The sequence below is a fragment of the Sander lucioperca genome, chromosome 17 (assembly GCF_008315115.2).
Source record: "Sander lucioperca isolate FBNREF2018 chromosome 17, SLUC_FBN_1.2, whole genome shotgun sequence".
In the NCBI taxonomy this organism is placed as follows: Eukaryota; Metazoa; Chordata; class Actinopteri; order Perciformes; family Percidae; genus Sander; species Sander lucioperca.
The window spans coordinates 21,434,705-21,450,699 of NC_050189.1; the positions used below are offsets into that span (position 1 = coordinate 21,434,705).

Sequence of the window (15,995 nt, forward strand, 5' to 3'; positions counted from 1 at the left end):
AGATACATCGGGGTGGAGCGAGTCAACAAACCTCCTAGAGGGGGAGACCAGGATAAAAGGCTCCTCCAAAGGGAAACTTTTTGGATTCATTAGCTAAACACAATGTCTCCTCATGGTTTTAATGCAGAATTTGATATAAAACCATTCTTATAAAAAAATGTTGTAAGATATTGTTTGTTTCTTATATAAAATGTTGTAAGTTATTGTCTGTTTCTGCAAGTACTATGCAGCAGATTTTACAAATGTGTGGGTTTGTGGTAGCTTTATATGGAACTGTTTCCTCTATTTAATGCTTTTCCTTGTTTTCTATTTCCTTTTTTTCTTCATTTTTGGACATATTAACATTACGTACCTTTTGATATATTTTAAAAGGCCCCCCCATTTTTGAGATGTATATGGTGAAACCCTCTATGAAATTGTCATGGGTGGGGCTTTTTTGGGCCGTTCAGACCTAATCAGACTGATTGAAGCCAGATGGTGTGTCAGCTGAATGTGAGCCCTACATATATCCCTTCATCAGATGAGTTCACCATTTGCCTGAAGAAGACCCAGTAGGGTCGAAACGTTGCATTTATATTAAAAACGGGAGTTTAAAGCAGTGTTGCGGACATTACACATTTTTTCTAGACATGTATAACATGTCATGACGTACAAAAACACGTCATTAGAGCCGTACCCTAAATCCAACAGGAAGTCCGCTATTTTGAATTGAAAGTTCTAAATTAGTGTGATTTTGGCCATTTCCACATGTCGTACTTTAAAGAACTCCTCCTAGAGATTTCATCCGATCAACTTCAAATTTGGTCTGTGCCATCTTAAGACGTTAATGATGAAAAGATTAAAAGAACAACTTTTAGTCGTAGGGCGTGGCCGTGGCGGGGCAGCCATTTTGTGCATTTCGCAATTGAAACAAGAAGTGAGTGTAACTTGAGTGTACATTGACCAATTGGCTCAAAACTTTTCAGGATTCATAAGAGTCCAACTCTGACGATATCTACATGCTGATATTTACTTAAAGTCATAGCGCCCCCTAGTGGCAACAGGTAATCACCCTTATATGACAAACATCATCCAATTTACATGAAACTTATGTGTGGTCTACATGTGATATTGAGCCGCCCCCTATACTTTAACCACGCCCACTTACTCAGACCACGCCCCCTTTCATAACATTTGAACCGTTTAAGGTAGAGTCTTGTGTGAGGTGTCATTAAACTCAGCAGAGAGTTCCTTTTTAATTGGTGATGGTTTGCCCCGCCCCATATGCTTAAGCCACGCCCCCGTTCATAACTGGTGACCCCCTTTGAGGTAGAGTCTTATGTAAGGTATCGATGAACTCAGCAGATACTTAACTGACATAGAACATAGAACATAGAACTGTACGACGTAGGATCTTGTGTGAGGTATCATTGAAGTCAGCAGAGAGTTACTTTTTCATTGCTGATGATTTGCGGTGTCTAAGTGCTGTCGCAAGGAGCGGCGTCTGCCAGTAACCCCGACACGCGCAGAGGCGCGAGGGCCCGTCCAACACTGCTTGCAGCTTTAATTTTAATTGATTTACACTATTGATTAAATCAGTTAAGTGTGTTTTTATTTTTATTTCATTTAGTTTATTTACAATAGCATTTTTCACTAACAACACTTGATGTGAGTATATATTTATAAAATGAACATTTATAGAGATACAAAACAATATTGAACACAGATTATAAGTATGTTTAAAATGTATGTTTTCTGTAGAGAACATCAGTGTTTGTGTAGAAGTTGTTAGTAATGAGTCAATCAGATGTATTTTTTATCTATATGAAACAGAAAGAAGAATAAAAAGTTAAAGCTTCAGGAAGCAGCAGCTCCTCACATCTGTACCGTATCTATTCTACTACTTTGTACACTGTTGACATCATCAGCCCCAACCAATCAGCTGCACTCATTTCATTTTATGAGGAAGAAGGTTCCAGCAGCCACACCGAGCAGACCCACAGTCAGACCCAGTCCACAGAAAATTTCAGGTCCAATACCGGGCTGAGTCTTTTCCACATCTGGAGACAGAGACACAGAGACATTAAGATCCACATCTGGAGACAGAGACACAGAGACATTAAGATCCACATCTGGAGACAGAAACACAGAAACATTAAGATCCACATCTGGAGACAGAGACACAGAGACATTAAGATCCACATCTGGAGACAAAGACACAGAGACATTAAAATCCACATCTGGAGACAGAAACATTAAGCTTCACATCTGGAGACAGACACATTAAGCTCCACATCTGGACAGAGATGAGCTGTAGTTTGATTGGTTAATGAGCTGTTTGTATTATGTGTGAGTGTAAATAACGTTTTCTGACACCAGATTCTGGTCAGTGATTGGTTAATGAGCTGATTGTATTCAGTGTGACTGTTAATAAAGTTGTCTGACCCCAGATTCTGGTCAGTGGTTGGTTAATGAGCTGATTGTATTCAGTGTGATTGTTAATAAAGTTGTCTGACCCCAGATTCTGGTCAGTGGTTGGTCCAGGGCCAGATGTTTGACTGTACAGCTGTAGATGTCTCCCAGCTGTGGGATGAACTCCAGTCTGGAGAACTGGTTGAAGGAACCGTCTTTGTTGGGGTAGGGAACGTTGGTGCTGGTTCCTTGGGTGACGTTCTCTCCGTTCTTTGTCCAGTAGAAGTTGACAGGAGCAGGATAGAAACCAGTCACATAACAGATGAGGGTGTTCTTCTCTCTGAGCTCCACGTGTTCTTTGGTGTAGACCATCAGACTGGAAGGAGGATCTGAACAGAAACACAGCTCATGTTATTGTGTCTTATTAGGGCCCGAGTGCCGACAGCGGTGAAGACCCTATTGAAACTGAAGGAATTATTATTCCTTCTTTTTCTTCCGCGCAATGAATTGCCTTTTTAGGAAACTTATCATACTCCTACAACCTCACCAAACTTTGCACACGCATCAGGCCTGGTGAAAAATTTGATATTTTAAGGGTTTTGGGAATTGGCGCACAAAAATGGCTCCCTAGCGCCCCCTACAAAATAAAAAAAAATTGAGCCCCTGCGGTACGTTTAACGTAGACTAACTAAACTTGGTAGACATATGTAGCATGTCAAGACGTACAGAAAAGCTCATTAGAACCATACCCTAACCCCAACAGGAAGTCCGCCATTTTTAATTGAAAGTTCAAAATTAGTGTGATGTTGGCCATTTCCACATGTCGTACTTTAAAGAACTCCTCCTAGAGATTTCATCCGATCAACTTCAAATTTGGTCTGTGCCATCTTAAGACGTTAATGATGAAAAGATTAAAAGAAAAACTTTTCATCATAAGGCGTGGCCGTGGCGGGGCGGCCATTTGGTGCATTTCGCCGTCGAAACAGGAAGTGGGTGTAACTTGAGCGTACATTGTCCAATTGGCTCAAAACTTTTTACGATTTATAAGAGTCCAACCCTGACGACATCTACAGTCCGATATTGGCTCAAAGTCATAGCGCCCCCTAGTGGCAACAGGAAGTAGGCCTAAAAGTGAAGGTGCTATACTTTAACGAACTCCTCCTAGAGATTTCATCCTATGGACTTCAAATTTGGTCTGTATCTTCTCAACACCTTAAAGATGAAAAGTTATTAAAAGAAAAACTTTTCGTCCAACGGCGTGGGCTTGGCGTGTTGGCCATTTTGAGTGTTTAGCGATGAACGAGAAAGTGGCTGTAACCAGGGTTCCAAATTATCACCATCTAATAGCCAAATGCTGGTAAAATATGCAAGTGGCTGGTAGATTTGCTACACTCACCAGCCAATAAAACAATGGTACTCAGATAAAAAAGAGGAAGTTCTCTGCGCTTCTGCAGACCACGACAATCCGGTGCAACCAAGGCTGGACAAAAACAGTATAAAGTGACAAAAAATAGCCGGTGCAACACAGATGTCTTCTTACTTGATACTTTTATTACTTAAGGTGCAAAACAGTGACTAACGTTTCGATGTAGACTGACTCAACGGCCAATAGAGAAGTCAGCTGGTAAAGTCAGCTAAAACTATAGAAATAAAATTATCAATAATCCATTTCATTTCTACGTTACAAACAGCTTTACAAAATGGCAGAGTTTTAGACGGAGCGGAGCCTCAACAACCGCCCGAAAGCACGGTAGCGTTATATGGTGGAGAGAGATAGAGGGAGACTGAAGAGAGGGAGGACCAGCGGCGCTAGAACAAAGCCATGAATCAGAGAAATAAAACGTGTTTTCGCCGATTCATCTCTAGAAATGCAACTGTAGCAAGCATCTCAATATCACTAACGTTCTCCACATTCATATTTATATGAAACAAATGATATTTCCAGCTTGAAAAAAGTCGGGAGTTAGCACCGAAGTGCATTGTGCAAAGAGTGGTTGCTATGGAGACGAAACACCGTCTCGTCTGTTGACGGTTGAGTTGAGTTCTGTTGCTCTGATTGGTTTTAGGTCTATCCAATGAGTGCAGAGGAATTTTATTTCCCTGTTCGGTTGGAACACGCCCCATAATCACAGCCCAATGGAGCAGTTTCAGACTCACATTCTGACTAGAATCTGAGTATGACAATGTCAAGCTAGTGTGAGGTGTCATTGAACTCAGCAGAGAGTTACTTTTTGATTGGTGATGGTTTGGCCCGCCCCCTATGTTTAAGCCACGCCCCTTTCATAACTGGTGACCCATTTAAGGTAGAGTCTTGTGTGAGGTATCATTGAACTCGGCAGGGAGTTCCCTTTTCATTGGTAACGATTTGCAGTGTCTGAATGCCGCGCAAATGCACGGTCGCAAGGAGTGGCGTCCTCCAGTAACCCTGACCCGTCCAACGCTGCTTGCAGCTTTAATGTCAATTTATAATCCTGAAGGTGGGGAAGTTATAATTATCAGTGTACCGTATCAGTTTTATTTATCTACCCCAATATCACAAATTTGCCTCAAGGGTCATTACAATAGGTAACATCATACATGTCACGCCATCCATTTAGATTAAAGAGCCCCTATTATACACCTTTTCTGCGTAATATTTTTACTCTTGGGGTCTACTAGTATAGGTTTACATACTTTAATGTTCAAAAAACATGATTCTCATACTGCCCATTGCTGAAGCTTCTCTGCCTGAAAGTAAAGGCCCTCCTCTAAAGGCTCTCTATTTGCTGAGCAAACTCTTTAGGCACATTACTTAGGGGCTAGCTCTCAGCTATTCAGCTAGCTCTACGGCCAGACGATTGGTCCAAAGGTTGCGAAGCAAACAGAACATATGTGCATGTTGATTTTTGGATTCATAATGATTTATTTGTGTTAAAAAGACACTGTTATTCCATGATGGATTAAAAAAAGCTTCTGGATAGGCTACAGTTGTCAGAGGACCTCGATGAAACGGAGCATTTCTCTGCTTCTAAACAAAATAAAAAGTAAGTCTCTACACTGTATTGATCTGGAGATATTAAATAAGACTTATGAAGTACGCGTTTCTTCTGTTGCAGGCCACAGCGCCGACCTGGTCGGGTTAATTAACAATAAATTAAGTTTAGTCCCAAGAAAAGCAAACATACCCATTAGGTAGAGCAGGTAAATAAACACAGTAAGTTCACTAGTTAATGCCTTTTAAAATTATATTATTAGTTTTATTCTACAATGTTTTGAAAGTGTTTATTTGTCACAGAAAGTCAGCTTAAATAATTAAAGACAAATTAAAGAGACAGAATATATATATATACATATGTCTTTACCCTGCTCCAGTGGGAGGTTCTTGAAGGCTCCACGTGCAAGTTTCAGGGCATTTTTGCAGCCCTGTAGACTAACCACAGATTCTTCATAAAGTCCTTCTGGGACTCTCACAGAATCTGCAAAACTGGGCAGAACCAGGACTCCTTTTTTGTTCTTAAAGTCTGAGTACCAAGCCTCTTCACCGTCCATTCCATACATCACCTCTCCATCAGTCTCTGAACAGCCCTCCATACGAAGCACTGAAGAGAAAAAAAACAGACACAAGGTTGAGCTGCTGAAACACTGACTGACTGTTGTTAGACTGACTGTCAGTAAACTAACAACCTGTTTACTGTTTACACCATCAGAGATTATATCTGACTGATACATGAGATTATATCTGACTGATACATGAGATTATATCTGACTGATATATGAGATTATATCTGACTGATACATGAGATTATATCTGACTGATACATGAATTTAAAAGTTTAAATCTTACCGTCAGCTGAGACACAAAGGAGACTGGAGAGAACGAGGACCACCATAATCTTCATCATCTTCATCATCTTCATCATCTTCATCATCTTCATCTCTCTGTAGACCTGAACCTGTCTGAGTCTCTCTGTAGACCTGAACCTGTCTGAGTCTCTCTGTAGACCTGAACCTGTCTGAGACTCTCTGTAGACCTGAACCTGTCTGAGTCTCTCTGTAGACCTGAACCTGTCTGAGACTCTCTGTAGACCTGAACCTGTCTGAGTCTCTCTGTAGACCTGAACAACAGTCTGAGTCTCTCTGTAGACCTGAACCTGTCTGAGTCTCTCTGTAGACCTGAACCTGTCTGAGTCTCTCTGTAGACCTGAACCTGTCTGAGTCTCTCTGTAGACCTGAACCTGTCTGAGACTCTCTGTAGACCTGAACCTGTCTGAGTCTCTCTGTAGACCTGAACCTGTCTGAGTCTCTCTGTAGACCTGAACCTGTCTGAGTCTCTCTGTAGACCTGAACCTGTCTGAGACTCTCTGTAGACCTGAACCTGTCTGAGTCTCTCTGTAGACCTGAACAACAGTCTGAGTCTCTCTGTAGACCTGAACCTGTCTGAGTCTCTCTGTAGACCTGAACCTGTCTGAGACTCTCTGTAGACCTGAACCTGTCTGAGTCTCTCTGTAGACCTGAACAACAGTCTGAGGACGACTGACAGAAATTCCAGCAGCAGCTGATCTCTTACACTCTGAGCAGCCAATCAGAGAGCAGAGATGAGATGATGTCATCACAGTCCAGGTAGAGCCAGGCTGCTGCTGCTCACATGAACTGTAATACACACACCTGATAACAGATCAGTGAGCAGTACTGTGCTAATAAAGTGTTTTAATGGTTATATTTGAAAACCTTTTTAGTTTTGAGTTTTTAAATATTTAAATTCAGATATTTATTTCGAGCTAAAACACTTCCTACAGTTTGACTGGATGACATTTATTTTTCATATGAATGAATGCATACAAAAGATGCTTTTGGCTTGTAGAAAGTCCTTTATTAAATAGATGTTCTTTTGTTTTGTACGCGGAGAACATAATGCTGAACAACGGTTCAACTGTCAGCCTGTAATATCCTTATAAATAATGTTCTAATATTAACAGTTTGAACTTTAATCTTTGAGCTCAAAGTTTCATGATTAAATATTTACACTCTCATCTCCAACTCTTCACTTCATGGTCTGATATCATGTTAGTGAACTAATCACCAGGGCAACACACAATCTGACGCAGAATTTTCTGCAGATTAAACTAAAACTGAAAAAAAAAGTTAACATATCACCCCAAGCAGAAAAACAGTCTAGATTCTGTGGATTTTCACGTTTGATCAACGCTGAAAACTAAAAAAACAACAACTAGAGAAACATCTGCAGATTCTGTTGGGTCTTTTAATCTCTGATGTGACATCAGGTCCACCAACAGTTAGAGACACAAACTGATGGTGTGAAGTGTGAAGAGGTCTCCAGGCATTAGGCTTTTTTTTAACATCTGACTGTTGTTGATTTTATATTTTAATCATAAATTAACATATTTTTCACATGATGTGTTTGTTTCTCTGCTGCCTTTTAGAACAAATAAAGTAATTAAATGATAAGTGTGATGTGTTTGTGTTATTATAAACCTTAAAAGAAAACCAACTGTACAAAGAAAACAGAAAAGCAGAACACACATATCTACTTCCTCTACCCTGAGGTAAGGTGAAAACAGGTTTGTTTGGTGAACTGGGACAGTTTATGTTCCAGTTTCCTCATTCTCTGTTCACCACCAAAACCAGTCGGACCACACGATGCCTTCAGGTGTCTCTGTAAAACCATAAATGTGCACAGCAGTAGCAGACAGCTCCAGTGTGTTTACAGTTTGAGAATATTGTCCTCATTAATAATGTATTTCTTTCACCCACCCGCAACCATCTAACCCTTATAACATAGAAGATGTACAGGAGATCTGTAGGCCTTACACATTCTGCTTATCTTGCATACATTAAACAATTATTTTCATACAATTATCAGAATTCATGTGGATAAATGAGTGGACAGGAGGGTGAGCATGAGCAACCAGTATTTATAATAAACTTTATTAGCAGAACACCTTTCATACAAGAAACAACCTACAGCTCAGTGCTTTATAATAACTAAATGACAATGCAGTGAGTGCTTCACATGAATAGACTTAATAATTAATGCAGAATAAGATGGAAAATAAGACGATGAAGTAGTATTTCCACTGTGTTGTCCACATTTATTGAGCCAGCATGACTTTTGGTGGTCTCTGATGTCGGTTAGACCCCCCAGAGGTCACAGGTGAAGATTACATATCTTGTTTTCAGATCTCCTTCGCACGAAACATAATAACCAAACCTGAAGAATATTAGTTCTATTGGCATACAATATCATAGTGTCATACCAAGATGTTTCCCATAAGTCCTCACCACTCAGGCCCTCATATCACCTTTTAGATGTCACGTGCAGTACACACAACATTGAACAGTGTATAAGATATATTTAAAAGCATACAGACTTCATTTCATCCTATCAGGGGTGAAGTATCCAGATGTGCTTTCTGTACTTTCACCTTCAGAACAGTGTAGTTTCACCGGCAGACCCACGTCAATAACATCCGCCGTTGCATGGTTACGCAGCCAAGGTAAGGACAGTCAGATTCTCCTCACACTGCTGTTGTCTTTCCCTTTTGAATTCTCCTTCACATCTTTCCTTGACCTCATGACGTTTACCTTCAGGGTTAATGAAAAGTGGTTAGTAAACAACATTGGAGGTCATTTTTTTGACTTTTCAAATGCAGCTCTGGTTTATTATTTACAGTTTATTCCAATTGCTAAAACAAAATTTTACAAACTAGGCTGGTTTTAACAAAATACTCAACACAATTCACAAAACACACACCCAAACTGCAAAATACTTCATATATCCTGCAAAATGAAGCACTGCAACTACATATAGCATTATTAAAATCAAACTTTTTCACCAAATGGAACACACTTCATTCATATTACCAGATTTTTGTCTAACCACCTACACACTGTTGGGCATAATGAAAAGCACTCTCATCTTTAGTATGCGTTGCCATACTAAAATAGTTCTTCAGATTGTTCACATGCACAGAAATATTTGCAGATACACACACATGCTCTTGAAACATTTTTTTTTTATTATTTTTCACCAAAGAAGTCAGTGGAACACATGCACAGCAGATATATTAACATTGGACTGAACAAAAATATGCTCCCAAAAAAAACAGTAAACTGAAAAAGAAAATCGCAGAAGTAATGTGCAGAAATGTAAAAAAACAGAAAAAGGTGCTCACCTGTGGTCTTTTCATAGTGCTTACTTCCTGATTGAAGTGGTAACAATTAACCATTGAGGTGATTGGCCAGGTGGCGCATATATTGGCTCATGTAGTGTCAATTTCAATGGCAGTGTTTTGAAAATGTCAAACATGTGACTTACTGTCAGATTGTTGTGTGTTATGCAGAGAACCGTGTTCACTGCATTTAAAAAGTGCCATTTTGAATTGCAAAATGTGTGTAAAGCAGAAAATGTTTTTAGACTTTTGGAGACTGGAGAAGAGGTTTTGTTGTCTGTGTGTCAGTTTAAATAATTGTGCTATGATGTCATTTTAGTGTGTTAGCAATTGGAAAAAAAACTGTAACACAAGAAGAGATAGCCATAGCTTTAGTCAGGTCTGTGTGTGTGTGTGTGTGTGTGTGTGTGTGTGTGTGTGTGTGTGTGTGTGTGTGTGTGTGTGTGTGTGTGTGTGTGTGTATTGTGAGTCTGATCAGCATCTCTATTCAGCAGTTTGTTGTTAGTTTCCTTGTTCTGTTTAACATCAGGTACCTGAATACAGCGTCTCTGGAAAGTCCCGCCTCTTTATCTTCTGTTCAGCCAATCAGAAACAGAGCTGAGAGTTAGAGACACTAACTAATGCTGAATGTTTTTGTCCTTCCAGCTGACATCTGACTGAAATCCAACGAAAGTAACAATGATGAAACAATTTACATTTTATTTAACAAATAAAAACTGAACAATAACGTGAAATATAATAACAATAATAATGTTTTGGTTGCACTACTGTAGATTAGATGTTTTATAACAGCAAGTCTCTCAATAAAGATGTTAGATGTGTAGAATTAGAATGATGAAAACTAATTATTTTTCTTCCTCTTTTCTTATTTTCTGTTGTAAAATATAAATGTATAAAGTCCCAGTTATTATTATTAGTCCTGTAATATCTCACTGACTAACCCAGTTAATCAGCTCTCAGACATTCACATTATTCAGATGATGGAGTTTAGTTTTTATACACAGATGTGTTTCTATGTGAGGGAACATGTAAAGAAACAGGTGCTGTGTCAACTTTAATTCACTTCAGGTCAGATTTGAAGTTAAATAAACTAGTTTTGTTCAACTTTAGCAGGAGTCAAGAAAACAGGTGGACAGCTCCATCAAGAGACAGAGACAGAAAACAGGTGGACATCTCCATCAAGAGACAGAAAACAGGTGGACAGCTCCATCATGTGACAGAGACAGAAAACTACAGACTAACTAATGAAGTGATGAAATACAACTATAAAGAAGAAATACAGACATGTAAAAGGAGAAGAGAGAGCAGGTGAATCCATGTAATGATCTGGTTTAATATCTAATGTTTTCATCTGGACCTCTTCCTGAAATAATTACATTCATATTTCTGTTATTGGGAATATAGAGTTTGATAACAGTTGATGGTTAAACCTCTCTGAACATCAGAGATCATTCTGTATATTTATCTGTCTGTCAGTGATTTTAAAATAACTTAAAGAATGACTTCATACAAATATAAAACAGGAAACGTCCTTTTTTGGTGTAAAAAAAATGATTTATGATATTTCCTGTATTTTCATACCTTAATTAAAAGTCCAGTTTGTTACAAGATGAAGAGATACTTCTTCAACACTTTTCTTCATGCTGGATTTTAAATATTTAATATACTATCCATGACGCTCGTATATATACGTAACTACTCATTAATGCGTCTGCAGCATTTCATAACAGGATCTTGTAAGAATAATAACAACAATAACTACAAAATTCAGCAAGAAATGTTGACATTGTGCCTACTACTTGGTGCACATCTGAATAACACTGGCTAACAAATAAATCTGCTGTTTGACATGTCCTGAAGAGAGAGGACAACACGGCCTACAGTAAAGAGTCTCCATGATAGGAGGTGTGTGTGTCAGAAGATGTTGCTATGGTGATTTCCACAGTGAGGGAGTAGAGGAGGGAGGGGGAGACAGTATCTTTAATGGGTCAAACATGTCCATTTAATGATATGTATACCTCTTAAGTTTGTTCTGTAATTTAAAAATTATGGGTCGAAATGGCAATAATATTATCATCACAAGAGAGATGAAAGTCTGGCGAACACATTGATGTGTTTTTTATGTTTGTTGTGTCAAATATATGCAACACAGAGCAGGTAACAAACAGGGAACCGTCTGCGTCCTTCCAGATATTTTTTATTTTATTTTTTCTATCGGGAGTTGGTATATTTGTTTGGAAACATTTTAGAGAATCATACTCCAGCTCCATTTTTTTCATTGTTTCTATTGGTAGTTGGTATGAACAGAGCCAAAAGTTTAGGTCCGGTGGATTCCATAGTTACATGTCTGTGACCGGTACAAATGTTCCTACATGTTGACCAACCATGATGTATGAAGAGTGAAAACTGTAGGGGAGAGAGCAATTTGTTTGGAAAGATTTCAGAGAATCGTACCACAGCTCCCCCCTCTGTCCTCCCCTCTAATCTCAACATCCCGGCCCCATACACACACATTGGAAAATCTGAAACGGTCTGAAAACTGGACGATACGTAAACTGTGATTTGGTAGAAACTGTGCTTGATATCAGAATGCCCATTCAGCCCAATAAAGTCTTGTCTTCGGTTTAAACCTTTAATATTTTTACATTGAAGTATGGCGATACAGTATGGCCCCAAAGAGGGGTTGTTTTGAGCGATGGTAAGCGATTTCCTGAAGATTTCCCATTAAAGTCAATAGGAAATTTTAAAAGGCTTCAAATCTCTTATTCAAATGATAGCACACCATTCCCGGTCATTACACACGTTTTGATGTATTTTCTGTGCATGTGTTGGCAACGCTCCGTGACTAGTAGCAGGACAAAAATGTGGCGGAATAAGTACGCAGGATGATGTAATTCTTCTGATTGCTGCTATTGCACCACATCGGCAGCCTGAATAACTCTTTTTCTGAAGAACTGATTGGTTAGAAATAAGAATGTTAATAGAGATGTTAATAATTACCGTTTATATGTTAACCAACAATAAGATTTCCAAGTTCAAACACTTTATTGTGATTGTGTAGCACAACTTTGTGTCAGCCCAAGGGTGTGAGAAAAGTGATAAAATACATGTTTGATAGTACTGGAACAATTAAATAAATATAACTCTAATAATAAAAATAATAAAATTTTAATAAAAAATTTAATAAAATCTATTTCTTAACTCCTAGTTAACTATCTAAAGCAGCTTTGAGCCTCTTTTCTTCTGCTGAGTTCATGACTCTCTACTGGATGTTTGTCACAGTGAAGAGCTACGGGACATGTGTCTCTATATCAATAAGGACTGGCAGGTTTAATCTGACGTCCTACACACAGAGTCTGCCAGGCAGACACACAGCTGACAACCTCCCAGGGGGGTCTGGTGGAGACGGGCTCAGACATACGCTCCGTGAACAGCTGCAGACTAGTACCGGTCCAGCAGCCGTAATGTTCCCTCTGTTGTCATGGACACATGACGACACTATCCTGGAACTGCTGGCCCGTCCGTGCGACCAATAATGTATAAAGTATATAAACATAAACATAGAAGTTAATGGAATAGATGTGTCCCGTTGTCACTGATAACGATAGAAGTATCAGATCGCTGCATCCAGAGAATAACGTGTTCCTCTTTGTTCTCCAACATCTTCTCCAGTTATCTTCTTCTTCTTCTCTTCTGTCTGACAGGTCACAGCACCAACAACCAATCACAGTGGAGACTGTTCATTGGCTGATGGATGACATCTTTATCTTTCCCATCCCTCAAGTTTCTAAAATCAATGGTTCTTAATAACTGAGGGGATGATGTGTTGTGATGCTCTCAGTGCTGAGCGTCCTCACGTCATGAATCCGTCCCCATGGCGATGTTTGTCTGCTCTTTAGTTACAGAGATCTGATGAGTTCTGTGAACTTTACCAAACAGTTGTTAAAAGCTGAGTCTGATGACGAAGGAGAGAATTAGAGGTTATTAAGGATTTAGGATGGGCTTGTAGAGTAGAGCTCTGTGTAGTGCTGTACAGAGCAGACTTTGGGTCCAGGCTTTGACAGGTTGAACAAACACACATTTAGTCCAACTAAACTCCAGAGATTGAGTTACAAGTTGGATCATCTGAATCCTGCAGCTCAGACACATGTTGTGATATGTTCATCATCAGTTCCATCTTTTATCAGACAATCTGCTGGTTGATACCAGAGACCAGACAGAGGGACCACTTTAAGTCTGGACTCTCATTTAGTTAGCTGACTGGTTGGAAAGACTTTGATTCATGTTATATTAAATATATATCCAGATCATCTGATGACTGGTGTGTGTCTGAACAGGAGTTGTGTAACATCTTGTCTTGGCTGCACTGAGAGGGAGAAATGTTTTTATATGACTGGAGAAGAATCTCCTCAACAGCTCATTCACTGGTTCATAGTTTACATTTTCTCTTTTCATTAGAGAAGATAATTAAGGTAGAAATATATCACTGTGCTCCTGATAAGACCAACAAGTTGGAATATTTTATACAACACGCTTCTCAAGTACAAGGAAAGATCAGATCTCTACTTTTATTAAATTTTTGGTGTTTTATTTTTTTGCATTTGCAGAAAAACATTTGAAATTTCAAATTTCAGTTTCCCTGAACATTGACATTTACGTCTGTGATTAATCAATTTATATTAGTCTAAATAATTCATAATTTGTTTTTTTTATATAAGGATTATGTTATATTATTATAATTTCCTATAAATGAGATTTATTGTATAAAATAAGTGTAAAACTAGTAATAAGTTGGTGTTAGTGGTGTTTATACATGGTAGAGAAAAGAAACATAAAACATCAAAAAAGAGACAAAAACATTGAAAAGATGTCGAAAAAAGAGACAAAAATGTCAGAAAAAGTTCTGATTCTCAGTTTTGTTCTGATAAGTTTGTTAGAAATGAATAATTCAGCATGAAAAAGACTAAATGATGAATAAATCTGAGTTAAGTGACTGACTCAGAGGGAGCAGCTGTAACTAATTTAAACTGTTGGTGAAGAAGTAGTTATGAGAGCTGGATCTTTCTAGATGAAATACTTCCAGTTTATTATCTGATCAATGAATCCACAGTGAGTCAGAGAGTTTTCTGATCAGTTTATTAGGTTAGAAAATGTTCCACTCCAGTAAAAATATAGAAATCTAACAATCACACAACCTGCCAGCCCCCAAATCATTCACAGAACTGATTATATTTGATTTAAAGACCAGAGTTATTACGTTTGGGGATAGAAGTGGCTGAAAAATATTGATTTCACTCAGTAAAGAATCATATCACATGTAGATGAAGCAGAGTTCAGATCCAGCTGGGATACACCAGAGTCCAGACTAAACCTGGTCCAGGACTGGCAGGGTAACACCACAGTCCTGGACCAGGGTTCAGACCTGGTCCAGGACTGTCAGAGTGACACCACAGTCTTGGATCAGGTTCAGACCTGGTCCAGGACTGTCAGGGTAACACCACAGTCTTGGATCAGGTTCAGACCTGGTCCAGGACTGTCAGGGTAACACCACAGTCTTGGATCAGGGTTCAGACCTGGTCCGGACTATCAGAGTAACACCACAGTCCTGGATCAGGGTTCAGACCTGGTCCGGACTATCAGAGTAACACCACAGTCCTGGATCAGGGTTCAGACCTGGTCCAGGACCATCAGAGTAACACCACAGTCCTGGATCAGGGTTCAGACTTGGTCTCAGACCATCAGAGTAAATACCACAGTCCTGGACCAGGGTTCAGACCTGGTCCAGGACCATCAGAGTAAATACCACAGTCCTGGATCAGGGTTCAGACCTGGTCCAGGACCGTCAGAGTAACACCACAGTCCTGGATCAGGGTTGAGACCAGCTGAGTATCAGAGTCCAGATCATCAGAGAATCAGGAGTTAAGGCGGTCCAGCTGCTGGTCCAGGACCGACAGTCTGCTGAGCTGAAACACACGAAGCAGGTTGAAGCAGCTGCTGCTTTTTATTCCCTCTGACAAACAGCTACAGGACCAGAACCAGGTCCAGAATCAGCTACTGGGAACCAGAATCCGTCCTGGATCAAAGAGAAGAGACAACACATCCAGACATTAGTCCTTCAAACTGAACTGGTCTGAAACTAAACTAAACAACAAGGTTATTTTAGAGAAGAACTTTTAGAGACAGGTTTCAGAAGGACTAGTAAAGATAATCAGGGTTCAGACTCTGGACCTGGTCTGAGACTCTGGACCTGGTCTGAGACTCTGGACCTGGTCTGGACCTGGTCTGAGACTATGGACCTGGTCTGGACCTGGTCTGAGACTCTGGACCTGGTCTGAGACTCCTAAGAGACTCTGGACTGTCTGGACTCTGGACCTGGTCTGGAACTCCTCCTTGACTGGAACTATTGTGAAAGTGGTCTAATGTTGTGTAAAGAGG

At 39.5% G+C, this 15,995-nt stretch overlaps 2 protein-coding genes across 5 annotated transcripts in view; both read right to left on the reverse strand.

The window, feature by feature from the left end:
* Window positions 1-1,885: 1,885 nt before the first annotated feature.
* LOC116061914 (HLA class II histocompatibility antigen, DR alpha chain-like) lies at window positions 1,886-6,339 on the reverse strand. Of its 4 annotated transcripts, XM_035993961.1 has the most exons (5): window positions 6,215-6,339; window positions 5,733-5,969; window positions 2,496-2,780; window positions 2,263-2,275; window positions 2,120-2,162 (listed from the first exon to the last, which is right to left on the reverse strand). In XM_035993961.1, exons 1-5 carry the CDS (start codon window positions 6,303-6,305, stop codon window positions 2,135-2,137), a joined length of 654 nt encoding a protein of 217 aa, XP_035849854.1. In that variant the 5' UTR covers window positions 6,306-6,339; the 3' UTR covers window positions 2,120-2,134. The 4 variants fall into 4 exon arrangements, with proteins under 4 accessions (XP_031172147.1, XP_035849853.1, XP_035849854.1 ...); XM_031316287.2 differs by lacking the exons at window positions 2,120-2,162; window positions 2,263-2,275 and adding an exon at window positions 1,886-2,039; XM_035993960.1 differs by lacking the exon at window positions 2,263-2,275 and having other exon boundaries at window positions 1,886-2,147.
* Window positions 6,340-15,430: 9,091 nt separating this feature from the next.
* Window positions 15,431-15,995, reverse strand: part of LOC116061905 (rano class II histocompatibility antigen, A beta chain-like) — a 3,494-nt gene continuing 2,929 nt past the window's right edge. Inside the window, exon 5 of the mRNA XM_031316278.2 lies at window positions 15,431-15,633. Coding sequence (XP_031172138.2) covers window positions 15,608-15,633 — 26 coding nt within the window. The 3' untranslated portion in view covers window positions 15,431-15,607. The remainder of the gene's footprint in view (window positions 15,634-15,995) is intronic.